This window comes from Streptopelia decaocto (genome assembly GCF_964273445.1).
Source record: "Streptopelia decaocto genome assembly, chromosome: 2".
NCBI lineage: Eukaryota > Metazoa > Chordata > Aves > Columbiformes > Columbidae > Streptopelia > Streptopelia decaocto.
The window spans coordinates 60613664-60640835 of NC_138655.1; the positions used below are offsets into that span (position 1 = coordinate 60613664).

The following is a 27172-nucleotide window of genomic DNA, read 5'->3' on the forward strand; positions in this document are numbered from 1 at the left end:
TCATTGCTATGAGTAGAAGTCTCATTCTTAAATGAGAGAAGAATTTGCCCTGTTTAGCTGAAATCATTTCTGTATTGTATGAAGTTGCAGATAATGCTTTTATGCATCAGATTATACTAGTTAAACAAACATTGGACTGCAGCAAAACCTCTTGAGGAAAAAACACTAAAACTTTAGGAAGACAAGAGGGGTTAAGGAATTCTGCAATTTTTATTTAGTAATTATAAATGTAAGTTTTGAAAGTAGTTTTGAACATTTCTCTATAGTAATAAAATTAAAATATCACATTTTTACTAAAAGAATACAACTTCTAGCAAACAATCAAGTTTGGGTGAGTTTGTTTTGGGTTTTTTGGTTTGCTTGTTCTGCTTGTTTTGTTTGTTTTGCTAAAGGGAAAAGGCAGGAAATACAAATATGAAAAATGTAATTGAAAGATAACAAAGTGTCAGGTCCACAAAGAAAATAAACTTCTTAAATTTGAATCTTCCTCAGTCCAGTTATTTTGCTTAAATTATTGTTTATTTCAACAGATTTATCAACATCTAAATGTCTTTATGCTTGGTACTAAATTAATTAAGAAAATAAATTAACAGAGAATGTAGACATTCTTAAAAGTCTGCAGATTGCTGAATAAATGATTGAGTAAAGTGTAAATATACCAGTAATAAATAGTCATAGCTGCCAGCAACATACAGTGTGGAAGACAAACACCATTCTTTGGAAGATTTGTCACTGAGCTAGCTCAGGCTTAAGAGTTCTGAGCTTCTTCATTATTGGAAAGGCATGCAATAAAAAGACAACTAACCGCTCCTTGGTCCTGACTTCTCCTGAATTCCAAAATCAGCTAGAGAGATTTTGCAAAAAGTGTAAGATACTAAAAATCATCTCAGCTTTCCTTAGAAAAGAACACACGACCAAAAAAAAAAAAAAAAAATCACAGTCCTATTTTCATTTTAATAAATAACTGTTCCTTTCAAAACATTATCCTGAAGTATGGCTCCATTCTTAATTTAAAAAGCCCATTAGGCAATGGATGCACCGCCCTAAGTTTTAGTAGAGGGAATGTAGTAAAAATGTACTAGAAAATTTGTTTTATGTTTAAAATGCAACATCCAAGGAGTGGAACCACTGCTCATTGCAAATGTTTTCAGAACTAGTATGACCTCAGTTTATCAATCAGGTTTACTCCTTGTAAAATGAGTCGAGCAAAAAACTTATCTGAATGAATTCAGTTCTAAGCCTGTTTTAATTTGTACATTTTTACATACAGAAAATAATTTCATTTCAAACAATTCCAAGGAACAATGATATCTAGAGGAAGAATAGCACAGGAAGACAGACAAATCACTAATTGTAATGTTCAAACTCAAAGAAAAACTCAACTTACTGAACAGAATACGAAAACCAGTGGATACTGAGAGTTAGTAAGTTGGGCCTACTTAAGTATGATATTCATGAAATAGACAAACACTGAATTGATATACCTCTACCTCATAATCTGTGTAAAGGTAGAAAACTCATTTTTCATTCATGAAAAGAGTTGAAGAAATAGTAGTTCCAAATAAACAAATATTTCGTTTTGACTTATTTCAATAGATGAAAAAGTAGAGGACAGTCTTTAAAGGTACTTACCTTTAAGTAAGTACCGAAGCCTAGAGATTGCCCAGATTTAAGCACATGTTTAAATGTAGGTTTCCTGAAATTCTTTGCTAAATTGGGACTAGATTTAGTGGCTTGTCAGGGCAGTATTTGAGAATAGTAAGCTTAAGCAACTGTTCTTTGGAATTATCCTTGGGCATATCAGAAAGTAATTTCAGAGATTTTTGATGGATTACTCTGTTAAATTATAGTAGCTGTTATTCTTATTTGGCCTGAAGGCCTTAGTTAGATGAACAGGTTTTGCAGAAAAATAAATAAATAAATAAATACACCCAGCATTTGGACTTGCCGCAGTAAAAAACATATACAACTTGAAAATATCTACAAATTGAATATAAATTGAACAAAAATTACTTACTAGCTTTCCCCCCCCCAAAAAAAAAAAAGAAAAACATTAGCCATGCTAGTGGCATTCTGCATGTAAAGATGATTTAAAAGACTTGCAGGAATGAAAACTATGTGACTTTTTTTTTTTTTTTTTTTTTTTTTTTTCCCAAAGCTATCTAATAAAACACCTAAAAGACATAGTGGGAATTACATTATTTGACACTACAGAAACAGACCACAGGACTCTAGCTAATTCTGGAACTTAAATAAGGATATCAGACACCTGTGGCATCTTGTATTTGGTGGCTGAATTTTAGGTGGTTTTTTTCTGCTACTTATGAGATTTTAAAGGAATATCTCTGCATAATGTGAGTTAATATCATAAGGAAAAAAAAAAAAACAACAAAACCTTACTCAGCATTCACAAACATTAAACAATGCTTACAACATGCAGTTCACTCTTGTATAAACCCTTTATAATGATTATCTACCCCTTCATTACAGATTTTCATATTTTAAAGTTTTGATTCTTTTAAAATTGGATTTTAAAAATTCAACTGCTCACTTCCTCAATTTGTCATGATCATTTTTAGGATAACATATTTGCATTTATTGTATACATAATATCTGTTAAGGTTATTGAGATGAGGTTTGTTCATAATTATTTAGTGTATGTGTAAGGTAAAGGCATTATATAAGGGCATTTCTCTACCACATGAGAGTAGCATATTAAAGATTGCAGGGTCTTTGATATCCCATAATAAGAGTGAAAGAGAAGACAGATCAAAGGGATAGATACTCTAATGGGCCAGCTAAAAGTTCATTTGCACAAAAGTTAGGACAGAATTTCTCTCAATGTTGAAGAAAGCATGATCTTTCTTTTGGACCTGAGCACCAAAGGAACTCAAATGTTAAATCTGAGATGTTCAAGAAGGACAGGGAACTGCTAGAGAGACTCCAGCGCAGGGCAACAAAGATGAGTAAGGGAGTGGAGCATCTCCCTTATGGGGCTTTTTATCTTGGAGAAGAGGAGCCTGAGGGGTGACCTCATTAATGTTTACAAATATGTAAAGGGTGAGTGTCGTGAGGATGGAGCCAGGCTCTTCTTGGTGACAGCCAATGACAGGACAAGGGGTAATGGGTTCAAATTGGAACACAAGAGGTTCCACTTAAATTTGAGAAGAAACTTCTTCTCTGTAAGGGTAACAGAACACTGGAACAGGCTGCCCAGGGGGGTGGTGGAGTCTCCTACTCTGGAGACATTCAAAACCCACCAGGACACGTTCCTGTGTAGCCTCATCTAAGTGTTCCCACTCCAGCAGGGGGATTTGACTAGGTGATCTTTTGAGGTCCCTTCCAATCCCTAAAATTCTGTGATTCTGTGAGATGAAAGAATTACATAGTCTGCATTTCTCAACAGACAGTAAATAAATCAACATTGCTCATAGCCATCAATATGACAAAAGGTATATTAAGGTGAAAACATACACCTACTGCAACTACAAATATACAAAACAATATTCAATAACATTTGCCTCAGTACTGGTAAGAAAAATAAACTCTCTGGATTGACTTATTTACAAAAAATATAAATATTACCATAAGAAAATTAACCTATACTAAACCATTTATGAGTATACACAAAAAAGGCTGAGAGAGAATATATTTCAAATTTGTCATGTTTACTCATTTGCTAACTACTGCATACTGCAAAAATTCAGTTCTAGAAACAGAAACATGACTGACTTTTCCAAAGACTGCTGTGTGCAGAATCAGAGCTATTAATTTTTGGGCAAGAACTCTTTTTATTAGTTGCAAAGAACTGGGAGCTTTCTAAAAGGGGTTTGTGTGGTTTTCTTTAGAGAATTAATAGAAACACTATTCAAAGAGTAAAAAATATGTTAAGGAAATGAAATATGTCAATAAAGATTGTCTCTTATTGCTGTTAGAATTGAGAGATATTTCATTAAACAAGCAGACGACAACAACAAAATCAACACTGTTACTTGAACCTATGCAAATACCAAATTAACAAATATGAGTGACTGAAAACAAATTATATAAGCATGGGTTTGTATCTAATGTAAAAGCATAATTTTCTATAAGGATAGCTAGTCAGAATACTTGCAACTCTGTGCCTAGAATAAAAAATAATTTCTCTGTCTAACAGAAGGGTCACTGTCATGTTGATTAGACAAAGACACTGACATGATTGTCAAAATTTATTTGCCATACTCATAACTCATCAGAAATCTGTAGATACAATACATAAAGGTGTCTATTCAATGGCTTAAAGAATAGATAAGTAAAGAAAAAGAATTGCTTCTATGTCAGCAGAATCTCTGCAGACATCCACATTGTCAAGGTCACTAAAAGGAACTATTATCGACAATAGTGTTGCCAGGATGAGACCACAACACAATCAGCCAGAAGGGCATCCCAGGAAGAGCTATTAGAAAATCTGCCAGATAAGGAAGTCAGAAGAACTGGAACAACTTTGAAGAGTATTCAGAAACTCCTTATTCATTACATATGAGGCACAAAGTTTCTCATTTTTTCCCTGAAGTAATAGGTGTTTAAATGTTTGAATGAGAACTACTAAGATACTTAACAATAGGTTTTGGAGGTGTTATTCTCAGCATGTATATTAGTAGTGAAAATTCTCATTGTAAACAAGTCATTTCCAAAAACCTGTGGAAGGAGATTACCCAGTCTTTCTGCTCAGTACAAATTCCATGTTATCTTCCTGCTCTGTCACTTCCAAGTGCTTCACAAACTTTATAGAAAAATCAAGAATTAACAGGGAAAACAAATGCCAGGGCTCACTGGTTATTTCCACATTTTGCAAGTGTTCAGAGCAATCAGTCTGTATCAAACCTAAGGTTAAGCTAATTCAGTACAGTATTTGCCTAAAGCCAAAAGTGTCTCCTCGGGAGAAAGTGCATAAGAAAAGGACCATATTTAAGGAAAATCCTCTCCTGCCTCTAAGATTTAGTTTTAATTGTTCTGTATTAAGTAATAACATGAGCTATTTTGAGAATTGTGACAATAGTGATGTAAAAATGTAGCTTAATCTAAAAATGTTGATTTTCTAGTGTTATGTTTGAATGCACATCTAAGCTTGTTAGAAGTCGCTCTCAGGTGCTTCTGAAAATATCTACTTTTTGTCAGAGAAATGTGGTTCCTCTGTTAATAATATTTAGTGGTGCAACACCATAATCACCTTTATTTGTGAGATCACCTACATATCAAGAGAGTTATTTTTTGTAGAGGTAGAAAAGAATAATTTGTACCTTTTCTGCAGTACAATATCTTAGTAAACCTCCTCTAGAAGGCTGTATTCAACTTTTTGTGAAACAGAAAGAGAGAAGTTCTTGGATGAAGGTGGGATGGCAACAATGGCATGGGAAACAAAATCCTGTGGCATAAAAGGGGAATACCAGAATTTGGCTTGTGTAGACAAGCAAACTGGCATCTTAAAAAAGGAGATGACTGCCGTCTCTAAGCTCATAACATGACAAAGAGTTTCAAAGCTAAAAAGTGATGTTGGTATAAGAAAGAAAAACATAAGTTGGCTATGAGTAATTTTAGGTAAGAAATCACAAGAACATTCCTAATAATTTGGATCCTGCAACAATCTTCCATAACAATCCCTGAAGAAAAAAATACACAAGCAAAATTAACTCTGAAAGTCTTTTAAGATCCATCAACAGAGGGTTAGGAATTTAAACATCTATGGCATGAGTTGGAAACTTGCTGCTTGCAGACCTAGTGCGTGAGACAACACTATGTAACTTGGAAAGCCCATTCACTCCAGTGTTCAGACACAGTCAATACAAATGCAACTCTAATGTCCCTAGCTAATGCAGCTCTTATCAAACCATGCAATAGGGTTTCTTCTTTCTTCCAGCATTAGAAACTTCAAAATATACCTTATCTTCTATTGCTTTTATTCTCACAGCAAAGCTCAACACAGTAGGAATTTAAGTGTTCAGCTACTTTCTATTGGGAGTAAGATACTCACAGCGTGCAAGGATTTCTAAACCAGGAAGTTCTGTAGTTGCCTTTTGGGTAATGTAGCAAGAAAAACATAAGTATGCAATAACAACAAGTAATATGGGACCTAAGCATCCTGTGAGATCTTTTAGATACCCATTTGCTCCACACAAGGAATTATTTTGCACTTGAAGTTTAAAGCAATACATTATCCCATTACATTCTCATATTTATGGTACTGAAATACTCTGGGTCTAATCCTACATTTATGTAAGTTAATGATATCTATAGGAAAGCACAAAGCAAATTCAGTTCCCTTAAAAGGACAATATTTATGTAGCTGATTATTTTCTTCAATGTAACATGCAAATGCAACATCCTGGTTATTACAGTGAAATTCATTGTCATTCACAAGGTCAGAAATGTAGTGCCTGACTCTTGTGCACTTGTATGAACACACTAAAAGTTCATAATTCAAGGAAGCTGCTGATAAAAATTTGAAGTATTGAGGGCTAGAAATATCAATAAGCAAGGTAAATACATACACATACATACACCAAAAAAAAAAAAAAAGCCAGAAGGTTCTGACTCAAGAAGAGTCATGATGAGTAATTTCTTCTAATTCCAAACCAACTCTTATCCCAAAGGAAAAAGATCGACCCATTCAAAGTTACATGGCTCTGAGTTGCTTATTGTTTCTCAAAAGACTTAACTGGATTACAAGTTGGTTGCCTGATCAGCCTAGTGGCCTTTTATGATGGAGTGACTACATCAGTGAAATAGGGAAGAACAATGGACATCATCTATCTGGACTTCTGTAAGGCCTTTGACATGATCCCCCACAACATCCTTCTCTCTAAATGGGATAGATATGGATTTGATGGGTGAACTGCTTGTTGGATGAGGAATCGGTTGGATGGTCGCACCCAGAGGATAGTGGCCAATGGGTCAATATCCAGATAGAGATCAGGAACAAGTGGTGTCCATCAGGGCTCTGTACTGGGACGAGTACTGCTTAATATCTTCATCAATGACATGGACAGTGGGATTGAGTGCACCCTCAGCAAGTCTGTAGATGACACTAAGTTGAACAGTACTAAGTTCTTGAAAACAGTGATCAAATTTAATAAATTCACAATTCATTTTTCATTAATCCTAAAATACGGAAAATACCCAATCAGGAAGAATTTGGTTTGGTTTGGGGGGGTTTTGGTTTTGTTGTTTGTTTGCTTGTTTGTTTCTCCTCAAGATTTATGATGTCATTATTCTATTACTCTGATATTCTACAGCTACTTATACCACTGCAATGGTGATGTAAAAGTACCTTTATTCTGACTATACAGTGTTTTACACTCCACTTTTTTCTTTTCCCATTATCAGGCAGTTGAACAGAAAACATTACTGACTGACCTTTATATTAATGAGGCTAAATAAAAACACAGATGGCTTCTACTAAGTGAAGGAACTTAAAGTAATGATGTGCTATCTTAAGCCACTGTCCTGCAAAATCAGAGACCAGGATAAACAGAAATCTGATTATTCTAGCAGAGTAAGAAAGGTCAAATAAACCTATCCTCTCTCTGAATCCTTGTGTACACTGAAAAATTGACTCATTTTAAAGAATGCCTGTCGTGAATAAGTATACTTGAATTTTTCTACAGAAAACCATGACTCAACACTATTTCAGAAAATGCTCTTGAAACATAACTTTTTAGGAAAAATAAGGGTAACCGGTTGAGTCCAAGGACCTAGAGGTGAGAAATGCGATTACAAGTGTAGGCCTCTCAAAGGCCCAAAGAATGACAAAACAAGAGCAAGCAAGAATGATAGTGTGACTTGTCTTGTGTGTCTTTCTCTAGCCAATCATATTTGCATCAACAATGAACCAGAGCAATCTGAAAATACTGTAATCTGATATTATTTCTTTTATACATGAGATTTGGGGGAAAAAAAAAAGTTTATATACATTTATAAATGTTTCATAGGTTCAGATCCATTTAGAAATGATGACAGTTAATCAGTATTTAATGATAGAAAAATAAATAAAATAACACAAAAAGAGTAAATATGGGCTTTTTTTGCTCTTTGACGATTGAAAATTGTTGAAAATTTACATCCAAATTGCATCTGATTCTTACTGGTATTCAGATGTAATAATATAAAAGAAAAAGACAACTTCTTCCTTTAACCCAGAGTTTTGACATTTAAAATAGTTGATTCTTATACTACATGTACAGCTTCTATCAACCACATATTGCTTAACTCTATAATTAATAAAGTGAAAGCCTAAATTATCCTCTTAATAAAGAACTTTTTTGCAAAATTTTCTGTGTTTTTAGCACTTAGTGTGTTTGTGTTGACTTTGTGTGTATTTCTGGATTTGTCATTAAAGTTGTTTCTTCTGATAGATCTCACCTTTTAGAGTAATGAAACCTCTCTGGAAAAAAAAAAAAAAAATATATATATATCTATTTAAATGGAACAGAATTTATGACAAGAGAATTATGTTTGTTTCAAGATGCCTGAAACCCCAGCCTCCCAGCCTGTTGAGAGACTGCTGAGACCCCACTGGACATTTACATCAGTGGATGGAGTTCCAACCATCTCAGTACCCAGGACTCAAAGTAATTATTGAACAGAAAAGCTTTAGTAATTGCAAAATATTAGTCTATTCCTCAGGACTGTTCTATATAATTCCTTTTATTTAGGACTTCATCCGAGCTAGTTTTAAAATGCCCCAGGTGACAGGGCTCTTTACATTAGCACAGATTAATAGATCTTAATCAGAACATCTTTCCTGATATCCTAATTGATCTTCTTTTTTCAACTTCATCCAGTTGGCTGTTTTTGTACACCCTGGAGACACAGCAAATAATTTCTTTCCCTGTATCTCCAGATACCATTCAAATAATAATAAATCTTCAATTTAGTCAAATTTACTCACTTTTTTAAAAATCTTGCCACACACCCACATATTCAACATCACATTTCCTGTCTTTATCAGCAAAACCAGAGCCTCCGTCAAGATATTGAATGCAAAAGTGGCAGCTGAGGAACAGTTCAGGGGTGTCACACAGATGGGGAACATCAAAGATTACTGGTGCTAAAGAAATATCTCTGTTGTGCTTGTCACTGGGATAAAGAAAGCCTCCAACGCAGGCTGCAGTTAGGCAGTGTGCTGGTTGCGCCCAGTGAGATGAAGGCAACACACTGCCTCTCCCCTAAGTGCTCAGCTGCTCTAGACAGCAATAGTTTCCAAATGATTCTTTGCTTTGGGTGATTTTCTTGATGTTCTTTAAAGAGAGGTTAGCTGAAATTTTTCTTCTGATCTCTCCTTTCTTCATAATTTAATTGCATAGGTTGTCACTACCAAAGATGGATCTAGATGATTTAGATGATAATTTCTGGAGGCAATTCCTCTCTATGCTACTCTTAATACACTCTTGAAAGCCATCACTCTTTTTGATGAGTTGACAGTGACCCCTCCCACTATATACATTTGGAAAACAGATCTGAAAATGTCAAGTCTTATCCATGCCTATGTAGTAAAGGACTGGTCAAGTAATCATGCAGAATGAGAACTGCTTCCTGTTACTGGTGATCAAGGAGGCAGCAGTGCTGTTTTGCACTTGTCAGTTTAATCATATTCTCATTTTGGCCAATATTCCTCAAAACCCTCTATCATATGCAGAGTTTTCTACTGAAATCTATACAGAGAAAAAGGGAAAAAATGCTAGAGCAATTCACCAATATTGATCTCTGTGCAGAAATGCACCTTACATCAGTAAAAAAGGAATGAGAATAAAACCTGGTCCATGAAACTGTTTTTCACTTGAGAGTTTTTTAGACAGAACAAACTGCAGATTGTGCTATGGACATCTTTTCAGCCATAATACATGACCCTTTAAAGCAAGATGGACATGAAATCTAAAACAAAGAACTTTTGGCAGAGGTGGGAAGGAAAATGGCATAAGCCCACAGAGCCATGGTAAATGAGAGACACAAATTTAACTCACTTTTCAGACACAAGTATGTGTGGATACAATAAAATTTCACCTATTTTCTTTGCACTTAAAATGGATACATATATCTGGCTATCAGGCTATTTACTACAGGAATTCTGTGTTCTGTTGCCATTTGAACCTCTTAAATACATTTACCCTGTGGAAGACAGCATCTTTAACTTAAAATTGAACTATGCTGAGTAATTTTATAACTATTTTCCTTGCATCAAGGAAAGAAGACCACATATAGGAACATTCCTATCTTCTGTGATGATACTGGAATAATTAAGCAAAGAGAATTTGGGGCCTGTTAATTTTAGCAGATATTATAAAGAATATTGTCCACCTAATACAACAATTTAGCTGAAACAATAGTGGCATAACTGACAAAATTACATAATAATTACAGTGCTTTAGAGTGAGCTATATTAAGGTATGACTCATCACTCAATACATAAGAAGGTACAGAACTACGTCAAATCCAGCAGTGCAGTGCAGTATATTGTAGCTGCAGCCAAAAATAAAATTTAAAATCAGCAATCTTTTGTTAATAAGTGAGGAGGGGAATTAATGGAAAGTGTGACTATGAATTTTGCTTTACTTTAATGAATTAAATTTAAAAAGTGACAAGGAATAGTTGTACCATTACAATTAACATTTACATCATTTTTAGAAAAAATATTTAATAGATTTTACTATTTGAACCTCACACTTCCTCTGGCAATATGTGTAATAGTTTGCTTTATTGAGAAGGGAGAACTATTCCACTCCTCAGCTAGGGAAATGATTGGTGAAGTGGAAAAGCAACGATGGAATTTTCTGAGATAACTGTATATTTATATTAGAATATTTTATCAATGATCATTTTGAAAGAGAAGCTGCACGCTGTAACAATCAAGCATAAAACACGTAACTTCCCATGAAACATTTTGAACGGTTTTCTGTAATAGAATTTGATTGAAAACAATTGTCTTAAAAACTACAGAGGCTGAATACGTGCATCTTGGACAAAATTGTATTGAGAATTTCTTCCTTGAATAAGCCTTACTTGTTATGCAAAATATATATATGCCTTCTATATTTTTTCTATCATCTGTTAACGTAAAAATTACCTTGATAATAAACATAGTCCCATTTAAAGATATCATTCAACTGCACAATTACACATCGTCAATGAAGTTACTGTGCCAAGCTTTTTCTATGAAAAAGTGTGATGGTTTGTACTCACCAGGTGTAAAATTATATCGAGCAGAAAACCCGATAGATTCCAGCTCACCATCAGCAAAAAATTTAATCCATAGGAATCTGCCACTGGATTTTATCATAGGTGGATTTTGCTGTCCACAGAAACGTCCAATGATTGGGGAAAAGCCAAAAGGTCCATCTCGTACTTCAATATGGTCAAATTTACATTCCCAAGAAGGCTCTATGGAATATTTTTCATCAAAGTGTAATTCAATGCATTGTCTAGGGGCAGCTAGAGATGAAAAGAAAATTTTCTTATTATTTTCTAATCCAAGACCCTTCAAACCTAAAACAAAATTGAAGAAAAGCAAATATATCAATTTTTGTATGCATCTTAACATTTTATGTAAAAACTTGTTTGAAAATTAATGTATCTATATTTTTATAGATTTTACAGCATTATCTTACTTGTCTATTATTTTCCTTTAAAAAAGTGCTCATAACAGCAGTTCTTAGCAAAACTAAGAGATACCAATGATGTAAAGCAAAACACAGGTTGAGAACAATGGGTTCAAACATAAAATATTTCTAAGTAACCTATGTATCTGAAAAACAATGTTATCTCATATTTGGCAAGGGGAGAGGTGAATGTTAATCAGAATAATGTTTTTACCTAATGCTTGCAAAGATGAAGAAAAAGCTGATCAGAACTGTACTACAATAAGAAAGACAAATTTTGTTCCTATATGTATTGCAGCCAATGACAAACTTGAGTGTAATTGCTTATACTCAGAATTACTTATCATCTCATTTAAAACATAAGGGCAAGTGTAGTGAATTCACACTTAAGAAACTGGATAAGCATGAAGAAAAATTAACATCTAACTAAAGAGCAAATAATATTCTACTGAAAACCCTGAAGAAACTTTATAGCGATCACTTGATTAGACATAAAAACACCTTTATTCATAGATACTAAGGTTAATGGCAGTCAGAATGATCTCTAAAACAAATATTCCCTGGCATATCCTGCATAAAACAAAATAGTTATTCATTGAACAATAGTATCTTCTTCAAAGGAGAAAAAAAAAATAGTTTTGTCTACAGATTTTTCTTATACAGCAACCCCAAGGTGCACTGTTCCTACACTGAATTCTGTCCATAGCAAAAAATGTATGCCTTCAGTGTCTAGACCATGGTGTGATACAACCTTTTGCTGACAAAGCCTCCCGCGAAGACAAGGGTATGTTGTGCCACTGTCTGCTGTGCCTCTCATAGGATCCTGTCCTACACTTTACACGTATTTGAAGTGTTGAAATTGCTATGAGCTGTGCCTGAGTTACCATTCCTTTCACATGAAAACATGCAGGATCAAACTCCAAGCCTAGTGCATAAGCTTAGCATGGAAACTGCTGACACTCCAGCAGTCAATATCGTTCCATTTCTTTCCTCAGAAATAATAGGAAAACTGTCACTGTAATGCCAAGCTAGATTTTGTATTTTGGAATGTTGTAAAATAAAACTTTTGGGATGAGATTATTCACATACGAAGGGAGACTATTTAAAATGAAATAAGGCATTAGGTAAATCTTATAATCTTTACATAAAAGCACGGTCAGATCCCATTTGGAACTATTTCATGTAAATAAATACAGTATCATTTTATTAGAAGCATTGAAGCGGTTTATAAAACACATTATTTGAGAAGAAAGCTTATTTTATAGCTTTGCTTTCAATATTAATATAATTGAATGATGGATATTTATTGAAATATTTAATTTAACATCAAAAAGAAAGCTTACCTACTGTTCTCAAACTGAAGACATTCACAATTAGTGAAGTACTTACTATTGACTTGTTCTTAAGTATAACAATTTACAGGAAATTTGTGATCTTTGTGCACATACAAATTCAGTAGCAAAGTCAAAACCTTAAACTTTATATATAACTGCACCAGTCAATGGAAATGAAACTACTTTGAAAGTGTGAAAAAAATTACAAAATTAAAATCAGATAATAAAGCATCTAAATAAGATCTTAGTAATGCTAGTCTGGATGAGGTCTGAAGACCAAAGTAGATCTTTCAGATCTAAAAGACTAAATCTAAAAGATTTCAGATCTAAAAGTCTAAAAGACTAAATAATTGGAAAACATCATTAATTAATTTTATTCAGATGTTTCTGCCCTTGGCTTCAAATATTTGTAACATATATTGATTTAAATTTAACTAAGCAACAGCAGGGCAGAAGAGAGAAATCAGCACCTTTCAGTCTTGAATTCTATTTTGTATGCTCTTATTCCATGTAAGGAGATTTGTTGGGAACTACTCATCATTCACATAGAGACTGCAGGGTCAGGTGTCAGAAACTCCATCCTGACTACGTTTTAGGCAACCTTAAAAATGTTCATTATGGCTTGAAAATTCTGTATATGCACTATTCAAATACTATGCTATTATCCTACCTAAAGCTTTATGTGTTATGATGTTGCAAACTAGATATGAAGATGAATTCTGATAGTATTGTTAGTGTCAGACAGCATCATACCACAGTGCATGTCTGCTCTGATTTTCACAATGACAAAGAGGTACCTGCTTCAAAAATAGCTTATGTCACTAATGTAACACTTTTGTCCTTTAAAAAACTTCCTGTGTTAGGCCTTCAGTACTCTATTTCATAACAAGAGCAGGCTTACAAGTGCTGGCCCGTAGTCAAACACTTAACCGATCTTCTTTGAATCCAAGACTCATGTAATATAGGATAAAAACAAATATGAGTTATAGCAGTCGTTTGATATGATTTTTGGTGTTGAAAAGGAGCCCAGTTATAGCCTCAGTATAATATTAAATGAGTCTTTGTGGGTAAAAGACGGTTAGGTCTACAGAGTTGCACATGAGATGTATTGACTCAGTGAAAGCACAATTTCCATAACCTCCATGTAGCTCTCTGAATTTCACATTGCAAACTAGTTTTTTGATCAGAATATGACTATGGTTTACTTTTCTCTGCTTTTATTTATTTTTCAATACAGTCAAGATGAGGCTCTTCCTAGCAAAGCTCAGCTGTTGCTGGGGGATCAGAAAGAATCACATCCGCTCAAAGAGTGCTCAAGAGTTTCTGCTTTCCCTCAAAGTTCCAATATGTAGAGGTTGCTCCACTTTAAGAATGGAGCACTGACTGTTAATTAACACTGTTTCTCCATAAAACAAGGCTGGGGGACAAATTTTGGGGTTGGACCACTGCCGTTCACACTCCTTAAATGTTAAAATCACCTCCTGGCATCATTTTGGCCATGCCAGTCAGAACTGCTAAAACCCATTCTTAGGCTGATATCAGTGAAGGACCATTCACAGCAAGCAGTTTGTATCTGTACTCTTGACTGGGAAGGTGAAAGGAGTTAATCTATACATGTGTGATTGTGCATATCAGCATTAAGGTCTGTGAACATTTCCTGACCTATTTTAGGTATTAGGATAAGTACTGCCTTGTGTCCCAGCCTGTTCTGCAAGCTAGATCAAACAGGACAAGGGCCTTTCTCTTAATTCTTCTCAGGAAAGCAACATACTGTGTTTCTGTAACTGTAAGGACTGTGGGTATCACAAAAGACTGGGCAAAGGGAGGAATGGGTGCTATATATGCATCCATGCTCTTTTTCATCACATGCTTTTAAATGCATCTCTGTGCTTCATCTTGTACAATATTTAAAGATTAAATGTTTGTTTGCAATAATCTACCTAAGAAACAAAGCTATTTAAGTCATCCTGGAAATAACCATAAGGAACGAAAGCACACAATTCAAGCTCACAACTTTCATTTTTTTTAGACAAGAAGTTATTGTTCTAGATTTACACTCCGCCTTTAGCAAAGGGTTTCTTTGCCCAACACGAGCTAAAACAAGCAGGCATTATATAAATACAAGTCTTGTGCTACAGCTTTTGCAACAAAGTGTGTGCAAATGTGATCACAGTAAAAAATACAGAAATAAAGTGAGAACAAGTCCAGAACAATGACTAATCATAATGTATGTATAGTAACAGGAAACCAAACCAACCAAACAAAAAGCCTAGAATATTCAATTATTCCAAACCGGGTTGGAATTTGGCCATCTAATCACAAAAGGGGGGATGGAGAGTTCATTTCTGGTATCTTTATTCATAGGTAAAGACCATTCATGTCTTCCAAACTTCTTCTGTGGCTACAATGTCAGGAAAAGTTGTTGTCGAGTCCAAATGAAGTCCATTGAAGCTGTCTCATAAAATGATTTTGCTTCAAATCTTAAATTTCTTCCATACTTAGCTTTCAATTATCTTTCTTCAAAAAAAGTTTAATAACATGGAAAGACTACATAATGCTTGCATGTCTTGTCATATTTTTCATCTAATTATCTTGCATAAATGCTGTCTTAAGATTTTACATTCAGTGAAAAAAAAGCCATTGGGCTCCAACTCGTGGTAGAAGAACAGTTGCAGCAAAACCTCACAACTAAGGTTTTAATTCTGATCAGTCTCTAAGTCTGTGTAACTGATAGCTGAATTTAAGCAAAAAATCCATTTCAATTTACCAGATATGTGGAAATGAGACATTGAACTCAACAGCTACCCCATCTATCTGAGCTGCTACAGTACTAATAGTTTTCAATAATCCTTGATCTTTCTTGTTGTCCAACTATTATTGATAAGTCACCTAAAGCCTCCTTTTAGAGGAGGATTCTTACTTGGTTTTGATGAAAACTTTTAGAACACAAAAATCACCATAAATACAAAAGGATTTCGAGCACAGATTTTTCATACAGTGATACATGACCATTTTGTAACATTTGTGAAATATCTAGGATTAAAGAGTTTAATAATCTCTAGTGAAAACACCTAAGACCTTCAAGAGAGAAAGCTCTAAATGTCCACAAACATATAAAATGGAAGATGTATTTCATATCTCTGTAAAGCAGCTCTAGTCCATACCTATATTTATAAATAAGAATTTAATTACTAAAACTGAAGAATGGATAAAATCTTATGAGTAGGTTACCTGCAGGATTTCCAAAACAATTCTTAAGAAATCTTGTGTACAGTATGACTATATCAGTCTTCAAATATTTTTGACACAAACAAAAGCCCTTACTCCTACAAACTCTCCTGTGCAAATTTCCCTTTGCAGCAGAGATGCCAAATTTTCTGCAGTCTGGCAAAGCTTAATGCTGCCACTGCTGCAGTTGTTTCAGGCAGCTGTGAATTTTGCCAGGTTAGAGTCATGAATATGCAAAACAAGGGTGAATTTGAGCCCAACAGGGAATTTAATGTGTACACTCATCTATTTCCTACATTTTCTACATACAAAATAAGACTGGGAGGGGAAAAAAAATAAAAAGAAAGAAAAGAAAGAAAAAATTCTCAATGCATTTTGAAAGGCAGATGGGATTCATCAGAAGCTCCTCTATAGCATAATAATTTTTTATACTGAGTCCATGACTTCTGGATGACCTAAAGGATTTCTTTTATAAAGGCATCCAATCTGGACTTTAAAATTTCTAGTTATTCCAGTAGTTAAATATCATTAATACTACCATAGAAAACAATAAAAGAAAAAAAAAGAAAATAAAATAAAATAAAAAGAAACTTCTAGCTGTTTGAACTGAATATGCCTTTGACTGCTAGGATAGAAGCCTCTGCAGTCAGAAATCCTCTTCTCTTTTAGAAACTCATAGTCTATGATCATGGCAATTTTTGCCAGCTCCTTTACCTCACCAAAGTATGAAATGATAAAAGGCTTGCATACATTTTAGATGAGCAACAATGTGGGGGAAAAAATTGTATCATGAGATGGAATTCAATTTTATTACAATACACTGCATGCTGGAGTCCTTACTCAAGTCGACTAAAATCAGTAGAAATTGTGCTTGAGGGAAGCCATCCGAATTTACCCTAGATTGTGTTTGATAGCAAAAAATGAAGGAGTGAAAGCAAGCAGCCTCAATTCTGTTCCTGGCAAAATAATGAAGAAGAGTGTTCTGGGAGTTATTGAAAAATATCTGAACAACAACGCAGTCATTGGTTCCAGTCAGCACGGGCTCATGAAGGAAAAGTCCTGCTTAACAAACTTAATTTTGTTCTACGATCAGGTTACCCACCTATTTGACCAAGGGAAGCCTGTCAATGTGATCTTTTTGGATTTCAGCAAAGCCTTTGTTACTGTCTCTCACAGTATCTGTCTGGACAAGATGTCCAGCATACAGTTGGATAAACACACAATACAGTCGGTGAGCAATTGGCTGATGGGCCTGAACACAAAGGGTTCTAGTAAATGGGGTTATGTTGAGCTGGTGGCCAGTCATTAGCAGGGTTCCGCAGTGATCCATCTTAGAGCCAGCACTCTTCAATGTCTTCTTAAATGACTTAGACTCAGGACTTGAGGGAATACTAAGTAAGTTTGATGATGACACAAAGTTGGGAGGAGCTGTTGATACTCTCAAGGGCAGAGAGGTCTTGCAGAGTGATCTGGACAAATTGAAGAACTAGGCAATCACCAACCACATGAAGTTCATCAAGGGCAAGTGCCAGATTTTGCACCTGGAACACAGCAACCTGGTCCATACATACAGACTGGGGGGCGAGATGCTGGAGAGCAGCTCTGCAGAGAGGGGTCTGGGAGCAAGTTGACATGAATCAACAGTGTGTCCTGGCAGCCAAGAGGGCCAACCACGTCCTGGGGTGCATCAAGCACAGCATTGCCTGCTGGACGAGGGAGGTGATTGTCCCTCTCTGTTCTGCACTGGTGCGGCCACACCTGGAGCACTGTGTGCAGTTCTGGGCACCACAGGATAAAAAAAATATTAAGCTACTGGAGAGTGTCCAGAAGGGGGCTATGAAGTTGGTGAAGGGTTTGGAAGGGAAGCGTATGAGGAGCAGCTAAAGTCACTTGGTTTGTTCAGCCTGGAGAAGAGGGGAGACCTCATCATGGTCTACAGCTTCCTCTCAAGGGGATGAGGAGGGATAGGTGCTGATGTCTTCTCTTTGGCAACCAATGACAGAACCTGAGGGAATGGCAGGAAGATGTGCCAGGGGAAGTTTAAGTTAGACGTTAGGAGAAGGCTCTTCACCCAGCGGGTGGTGGAGCACTGGAACAGGCTCCCCAGGGAGGCAGTCATGGCCCAAGCCTGACAGTGTTCAAGAAGAGACTGGACAATGCCCTCAGACACATGGTGTGAACACATGGGGTTGTCATATGGAGGGACAGGAGTTGGACTTGATGATCCTTGTGGGTCCCTTCTAACTCAGGATATTCTATGATTCTAAGCAGGCAGGAAGGAACCTGGTGATTCGTACATGTATTTAAACTTGCATCACACAATTGTCAGTATGGCATATACAGTCCTGGTATGCTGAACTGAGACATACAAAGGAGACAAAGGAGAAATAATAATGTGGGAACGCTTTTACAGATCATATCAACAGTTCCTCTAGCTTGGTACTTGGTATTTGATAGCAGCCAGAGCTACTCAAAGTGTGTTTATTTTTGTTACATTTTTTATACATTTCTGATCTTTTTAGGTAGATGGAAATAGACAGGAGGAGATCAGATTTGAAAACATTGTACAATATGCATGGTTCTTATCAAATTATTTACTAATAGTGCTGCTATCATCATGGGTTTTAAAATACCCTGGTACAATCCAAACTGTTGATTATGGCTGGAGAAGAAGCAAAATGTATCAAAATTGTAAGAAATTCTGTTAAACTTTTTTTTTTTCCAGATTGATTTTTCCCCTAAAATATAACAAGATGTCTGTTAAGTTTGGATTATTCTTTTTACTATACATTGATACAAACTTGTCAGTGTGGAATTTCATCTTCATCATAGAAGATATTTGATTAAATCTTTCCTTCCTAAATTGTTCTTAGACATTTCCCATGTGAGGTATTTTAAATCCAGTTATTTCAATAGTGTATTTACTACTTTTCAACTTATTAACTATATTTTTCTATATATTGAATTACTATAAAAAGGGCAAAAGTCTTTAGAAAAAAGGTCTTCAAGATACCTTCTTGCTAACAAGAACATAGATACTGGAGCAGGGTTTACAAAAATGTTTTTTTTTCTTTTTTTTTTTTTTTTTTTGCACAGCCTTTGTCTTTAATGATAAAATACATCTCTGTGTTTCAGATCCTTAAAGATAAAATAGGCTTACTACTTCCCAACCTCACAGGAATGTTAGAAAGATTATTTGATCAATATGTGCAAAAAGACTTGGATCTAGCAACATAAGTGTAACAAAAAATGTAACACTAAGTAGTATATATTGAACCTATACATTTATCTTAAAAAAAAAAAAAAAAAAAAAAGTATGTTAGATCAATTACTGAACTGTGAAAGAAGTTAAATGTTTACCATAGGTCTGCTTAAATTCCAGACTCAGGAGGGATGACTGGACAATCATAAATTTTCTTTAAAGGGCTTGTTTGACTCCATGATTTATAATCACCTCTTTACTTCTGACTTCAGTCAAGTTACCTAGCACTAAAGTGAAATTCAGAGTTCTCAGTCACTTTGCTGTCATCTCTTTTCCTAACCAATACATAAAACATTTACTATCCATCATTCCCCTAGAAGACTTTGTAAAATATATTCCTTTTAGTGACTTAGCACTAGATTTGGAAAGACAGACTGCTTTTTAAAAATGTCTAGTGAGGGTTTCTAAAGCAGTTAATTCAGTTGGAATTAGCTATACATCTTTGAAAATCTTTCTTGGAACTACCTGCCCCTTTAGCTAAATAAATATTTCTATTTCCCATTTCCATAATTTGTAGTTAATAATTCTGTTCAACCAATCACAGGTAGAACAAGCATCAGTGTTGTATATTCCGTGGATGCACAACTCATCAATGAATCTTCTTGGTTCCAGTGACTTACCATTTTGTACCTGATTCATCTTTTCTGCTCCTAAAATCTCACAGTATCTAATCTCTATTACCTTCCACAGATTCATTTTTACAACAGTCCCTTCAATAGCCATTGTACTAAGACTGATGAAAAGAAACCATGTAACTTGCTTATAATATATCTCTAACCTTTCTTATATCACCTTCATGTCTGCAACTGTCCATTCTTTAAAAACCGTGTCATAATAACTCTTCACTGTTAATGTTTATTCTTTTTTTTCATTTATTTTCATTTCTCATGAACTCTTGAATAGGAAATATTTTTTACATTCACGATATGGATGTTTTCTGTGTGACTTTCTTTACTGTACTTTGCCTAGCTACACTTGTCATCTCAGATTCATTTATGATAAGTTTAAAATACCTATATGAAAGTGAAAATCATTTTTGTTTCCTGTGTTCACTTTTTTTACCCATTTAAAAATATTCTTTCTTCTGTCATGTTAAAGCATTTTAGGTTCTATTCATTCTCTGAATATCCTGAAATAAACTATACTGTGTTTGTTACTAAGTGACTAACGTGTACTTAACACCTGAACTAATTTATAAATGATGTCACCAAATAAATCAAATATTTTCTAGTATTTCTTAGTATGTCCTACAAAATGTTTACATTTTTTACCAAAAGAAAAAAAAAAAAGTGAAAAGTGCAGAGATAGAGCTTCCCTAAATCTTGTGTTCTGAGAAGATTTATCATGAGCATATAGGCTTTACCTATTCTTCACACATAATGAAATAAAACACTTTGTTTTTAATACTGTTGGTTATAGAATAAAAATATTTTTTGGCTGGTTACCTTCTATAATGTAGACGCACTCTCTGTCAGGAGGATACTTGTTGGGGTAATTGGGAGAAGTGAAGATGCCTCCTTCTGCGTATTTTGTCCAAGTTCCACACTGCACTGGTTTCTGTCCTTCGGAAGTAGTTTGCTTTTCTGTGAAATGATCACATTAAGCATTATATAATTAGCTCCCAAATTATTATGTCCTTATGACACTTACAACTCTTACAGAATAAAACAGTCCCTTCTGTCAGTAGCCTCTGTTTTTTTCTGTTGAGACTGAGAGCGTGATCTTTGACCTGGAGGAAAATTAGGCTATTATTTAGGGGTATGAACATACAATTCTTAAAACATTTTTTTCAAAGAAGAGACTTGGATGTCTAGGGGAAGACATTGCTTTTTAAATAAAATCCTGTAAGGAAAGCATGTACTCAAGAAATGGGAGACATGAGTTTTCCACTCATATATCTGAAAAGGCTCAAGTATCTGCTGGGTGGGCAAGCTACATGCTGTAATACAGGAGTACATCAAAGCTACAAAATCAAGGAAAAAAAAAAAGCAGAATTATGATAGGATGTAAAAATTGCTTTTAATTCATCGCAGCTTGACTGTATATTCACCAGACCAAGATGGAGGGGAGAATTCCTAGATTCAGATTCATAGATTATTTTTACTTTTATCTTGCTGTTTGCCATAAAATTAATAAATAGCTCTGAGGCCAGGAATCACAGTCCAGAACTTTCCTTCTCCTATGTGAATCATCAGCAAGCAGAGTCAGGCCTTGTTTTTTGCTTTCTTTCTAGCCCTGAAACTCTTGCACTCCTTTCTGCACACTGGCAGAGAGCCTGGAGACAAAAGTTTGAGTGTGTTCAATCTGAAGAAGATGAAGAATCATTTCCTGGGCATCATACTTTAATAAGTAGGCAAAAATAAAACGGAGAGCAAAATATTGAAGCTAGTATTAAAAGGAAGGATGGTAGATTCGAGACTTCACACAAGTGTCCAAAGAGGACTCACTGTTTTCATCTGAATGAGGTACCTATACCCAAGGAGTGTCTCATCTAACTTAAGCCTCTGATGTGTGGAGCCAAGTTGCTTGAGAATCCCTCTTATGATCAATGGAGGGAGACACGCACCTTCTAAGGATGATTTTAACCACCTGAGATCTGCTTTATGCACTAAAAGTGTTTCTCTTTCTTCCTGATCTGTATCTAAGCTGAGGATAACGTGGATCCTAATTTCCTGAAATGAATTCAAGCCTGCAGGGATTGAGCATTCAGACACATATTGTGCTTAGCAACTCTCCCTGATTGGTTTTTACTGTGCTTACCATCCAGGGCTTTTAAGAACCTCTTTCTATCCTCACCAATTGCAGATTTTGAATTCTATTTCACCAAGGAAAAAAGATCTTAAATGTAGATACCTTGGTGCCCAAACTGGACATCCCAGTTTGAAATTGGGGACACTTTACAGTCTCTGGTTAAAGTCAGGTCCAGACTTTAGTTAGATTTAGCTGTAGATCAGGTCACTACCTTGTTATAAAAGAAAAAAAAGAAAAAAAAACACAACAAACAAACAAACAAACAAACAAACAAAACACTGGAAATTTTTTTTGTATGTATAGGCACACTAATACTCAAATGAATAAAGGACAGACACTGGAAGTAGGTGGGTTACTAAATATTTCAAGAACTAAACAAGTGAAATCCGTACTTTGGACTCTAATGTCTAAAAAAACGTCTGAAGTTTACATACCTGTTCCTTTTTTGGTTGCCCCAGACAAATGTAGGATGGTTAGACTTGCTACAACTGAAAGAGAAATACACATTAGATATCACAGTGTGACAGTGTCTGCTATCAAATCAATTGTAAAACTCTATCTTAGAAGAATACAAAATAAATAGAATTACTGTTAAAAAAAGGTTTCATGTTTAATGGAATCTTTAAATTATGCATTTTGCACAAACAAGTTTCTTTGTAATCTGTCCTTGGATTTATCTTTGTAAATTTATCCAAATAAAGAGGAGATTTTTGGGATTTAAATAAAATCCCCAAGCACTGATGTTTCCCTATTTATTTATTTATTTATTTTTTAATATATATACATATATATGTATATAAGGGAAAAACATTTTACCAATATTTATGTGGATATTCATAGCTTGGACCAGTAATATAAAAGAGATTGCTTTTAACAAAGGGGGACAACCTACAAGGTTTCAGTACCACTTGTCTTACTTATTTCTCTTGCTATGGCATAATAAAATTTGAAAATGAGTACTGGGACTATGAAATAAGTGAGAGGTTCACAGCCACCAAAGAATTTGCAAGTCCACAGTGAAGTAAATTATTTTGTGTGCTTAACAGTCTCATTAATCTAGTTTATTTTACTTATTGAGGGGATGTTGGTTTGTGCTGCAGTGAATCTGCAGCCTATTTGACAAATAGAAATCTCCTATTTTCAACCACGATAGGGAAGCTGTGCCTCTTGGGAAGAAATGTGGCCTCTCTTAGGTGGACTTCAACCCAGAGATACTTCATGAGTTTCTGGGAGTTTCTGAACATAACATTTTAACCAGGAAAGGCTAAGAGGCAAACACTTAGGCCAGTTATAATGAGAGTGCTTTGGAAGATTAAAGTAACTAGCTGGCTACTTGATGAAGAAAACGTCCACTAATGATAGTATTTTCTTTGTCATCACCCACGTCTTCATTGCCTGTTGCAGAAAGCAACATAGCAAGAGCAAAAGAGAACACATCCATCAGTTCCTGGAGTGCTTGGGTTTTGATCCCAGCTAGTCTGGCATTAAGACTCGATATAGTGCCCAGACTGCACTGAAGTTAAAACAGAGATGAAGCTGTGTGTTTATTCTGAGTATTTTGGATCGATCAGCTGCCATTTGTTTTTATGATAAGGAATTTGTTGATCTGTGGCCTTTAACAAATGTAATTGAATAGCACACTTTCTTTCTCTTATCACTGAGAGTCACCAAAAGGCATAATGGGGTGGTAACTAGTTACCTAAATGATCTTTCAGAAATGATGCTTGAATCATTTTCAGCTTCTATGCTGCAAGTTGAGTACAATTTTTACCTGGAAGGATGCCACTCCCTCCATATTTGCAGTATTCTGAGTGTATTGACATCTCCATTTTATGCCTTTGACCCTTCCCACGTCATAGACAGTTTGAGGAATGGATGACGGTTGATTGATTAAACAGGAAAAGGCTGAAGTGCTGGGAAAATGAAGGTTTGGCAGCATATTCACTATTTCTTGGTCAGGTTCACAGCCCCAGTGTCTTTCTGAATACCCCAGCAAACAGAGATGGATGTTGGCAAAGCTGGTAGTTAAAAACTCTTCTGTGTCATTGGCATTCAGTGAGAACATTACATCTTCTACTCAGATCTGAATGCTACCCAAACTTTCATGCCCTTACTCTCCTCAGGGATGGATTCTGGAAATACATGCTTGCTGAGACTCAGCCTGCCGGCTGTGTCAGAATCTGAAGGCACTGAAGGATTCACCCACTTAATAAGTTGCTCATTTACGTTAGCTGTGTTTCATGCAGTGAACATAGTGTATCTATGCCTGTAATCCTCATCAGTCAAAACCTAATTTCTCAATAGCATAAGGTGTATTGGTGTTAGAATACGGAGCCAGCTGCTGGCGTTCTTTCTGCCCACGACTTTATGGAAGCTGGAATAGGAGGCACAGCAGCTAAACAAACCCTGTGTGAGGAATGTTTCTTCTTAGGCTATTAGTAACAATTCATGTCTGATTCTTACAGGTTCTTTTCAATCACTGTTATCTTTTAGCTCTTCCTTCCTTTTCTATATAGAAAAAAAAAAAAAAAAGTTGGAAGAAGGGAAGAGAGTTGGTCCAAGTCACAGAGGTAATATTACAAGGATGATGGAAAAACCACAGGTCTTTTCAATTCCAGCTGTAGCTATCTCAAAGCAGGGAGTTATACTTAGTTATCATGCCAGTATCTATTTTTAGTAAGGAGGCAAAATAATCTTGATAATAAGATGTAATAGTCAAGAAGACACCAATAGACTAAACTTTTTTCTGGACATATCCAATCTAGAATTTGCATGAAGTCAAATACTTCCCTCATATTAACAAAGAAAAGAAAAAACTTCTTGATTTTGTGACAGTAACACTACCATCACCAAAATCTGTACATTGACAGAAATTAAAATTATCGACTTTATGGGAAAAGGTAACTCAACATTTTTTATTTAAGCAGTTAAGGCAGTCCATGTTTTACCATGACCCCTTGCCTTTTTCTTTCTCAAGCCACAGGAAAAGAATAACACTTCTCACAGAAAGAAAAAAAAAGAAAAAAAAAAAAGACCCCAAAGAGACCAATCACACAGTCTTCACTCACTCAAAACTGTCACTTGGGAAGCTTCGGCAGTACAGCAATAATATTGTGATTGTCTGCCTTTGGGAATTATTTTACAGAAGTTTCCACCAAATTTATTGTTGTGTTCTCTCTGGCTTCCTCCCCCTGCTTTCCCTTCTAATCATGGGTGTAATTACAATCATGCTTTCTAGTGCCACTCTGATTATGCATCTTTGCATCTTTTTGGATATGTTCATTTTTCCATTACAAACTGTCATTAAGAGATTTATCTCTTGGCCAGGCAGCTTTTTGGAGGCTGTGAATTGGCATAGGCATGGCTTAGCCTAGCGAAGAGTTGTTGGACAGGCAATACCTTGCCATGGCGCTGCTGTTTTACAGGTGTGGGCGTAGATAGAGGTGCTGGAAGGAACTGTGGCTAGTCAAGCCCCTTCAGCAGACCGGACCCCCTGCAAAACTGAAGCGGGAAAGGGGATCCCATCCACAGAGCCCGAGGCCTCTGGGGGGGTCTTCGACGAGTAATCGTTACATTACGGTGCCTTCTTGCTGCTCCTGGAGTATATTTCCCGAGGGGACCTCCCCCGGCCCGCAGCCCGCCGGGATCCGCGCCCGCTGTGGCCCCCGCCGCGGTGCTCGGTGCTGCCCGGCGCCCCCTCGCCCCAAGCCCGCGAGTTCGAGCCTCGGCTGGGGCTGCACCGCACCGCCGCGGACGGCGGGGGCCGTTGTCCCCTCTCTTCACCGTCAACCTGAAAGCCATCAGACGCGTCGCGCCCCAGCTAAAGCCTCCAGCCCGAACCGCAAGAGCGTGCCCCCCCGCCCCACAGCGTCGACAGACACCAGACCCCCTCCGCTGCACTGCAGAGTGGTGGGAAAGGGAGTATTGTGTGTGCGTGGAGGGGAGTTTACCCCCACGCCGCGGGGCTCTGGGAGTCCCGCTACGCTAGTTGTGGAGGCAGCGGAGGGCAGGAACCCGTGCGCGGTTGCGGAGCTCAGACGGGAAGCGGGAAGGGGGAGATACTCACTGTAAAAGAAGCTGCGCCCATGGGTCATGTCTGTTCCTTACACAAGGAGCTTCGGTCTCCACTAATTCCATTTAGATACGGGAGGACTTCCAGTGGCGGGGAGAGGATGGAAGTAGGAAAAAGAAGAAAAGAAAAAAAAAATCCCAGAGCCCACACACAGCAGAACGGAGCAGCCCTTCCTCTCGCTCGCTCTCCCTCACCGCCTTGAAATAATCACTGCCGGCTCAATCCCATCACGCCCGAGCTATCATCAGCACCACCATAAGCGTTGCATCGCGGCGGCGGGCAAGGCGGCGGCAGCGGCGGCAGCGGCGGCGGCCCGTGCATCCAGGTGCCGGCGGACGGCGGCGGCGGGGCGAGCCGAGCCCCTAGTCACCAGTTTCATACAAAACCAAAAGCAGATCGAAGCATTTCCTGCAGGACTCCGAGCCCAGCGACTTCCAGCCCTTCGGCTTCTTTTGATGCATTGAAGAAGGGATTAATGGGTCCGTCATCAGCTCCCTGTGCTTGCTCCTCTGAAGGGGTGGGGGCGGGCGGGAGGGAACCCAAAGAGGAGGGGTGGGGGAAGAAAGATTTACCAAATAGGGGATTTAGTCATATTTGTGTACGATGTGATCCTTATTAGAGAAGAAATCCTCTAAAATCGAATAAATCCATTTTTGCAAAAACCTCTCCCTGCGCGTAGCATAGTATCAAGTGGTGGCAGCGGCTAGAGGCTGAAAACACATTGCACCGTCTTAAATCCTCTCGGGAGCGAGATAGAGATGGATGAGGGTAGAGAGGTGTCCCCTCACTTCTCCAGACCAGGGCGAGAAGCAGAAGAAAACCTTGGAGACTCTTCCATTCATTCAGTGCAGAGGAAGGGGAGGGGAAGGGCAGGAGGGTGGCGGTGATGGGGAAA

At 36.7% G+C, this 27172-nt stretch overlaps 1 protein-coding gene across 1 annotated transcript in view; it reads right to left on the reverse strand.

The window, feature by feature from the left end:
- Nucleotides 1-26299, reverse strand: part of NETO1 (neuropilin and tolloid like 1) — a gene marked incomplete at both ends in the record, with an annotated part of 67513 nt that extends 41214 nt beyond the window's left edge. Inside the window, 4 exons of the mRNA XM_082044987.1 lie at nucleotides 11215-11463; nucleotides 20900-21037; nucleotides 22640-22693; nucleotides 26272-26299. Of these exons, the coding sequence (XP_081901113.1) occupies nucleotides 11215-11463; nucleotides 20900-21037; nucleotides 22640-22693; nucleotides 26272-26299 (469 nt within the window). The remainder of the gene's footprint in view (nucleotides 1-11214; nucleotides 11464-20899; nucleotides 21038-22639; nucleotides 22694-26271) is intronic.
- Between the last annotated feature and the right edge of the window lie 873 nt (nucleotides 26300-27172).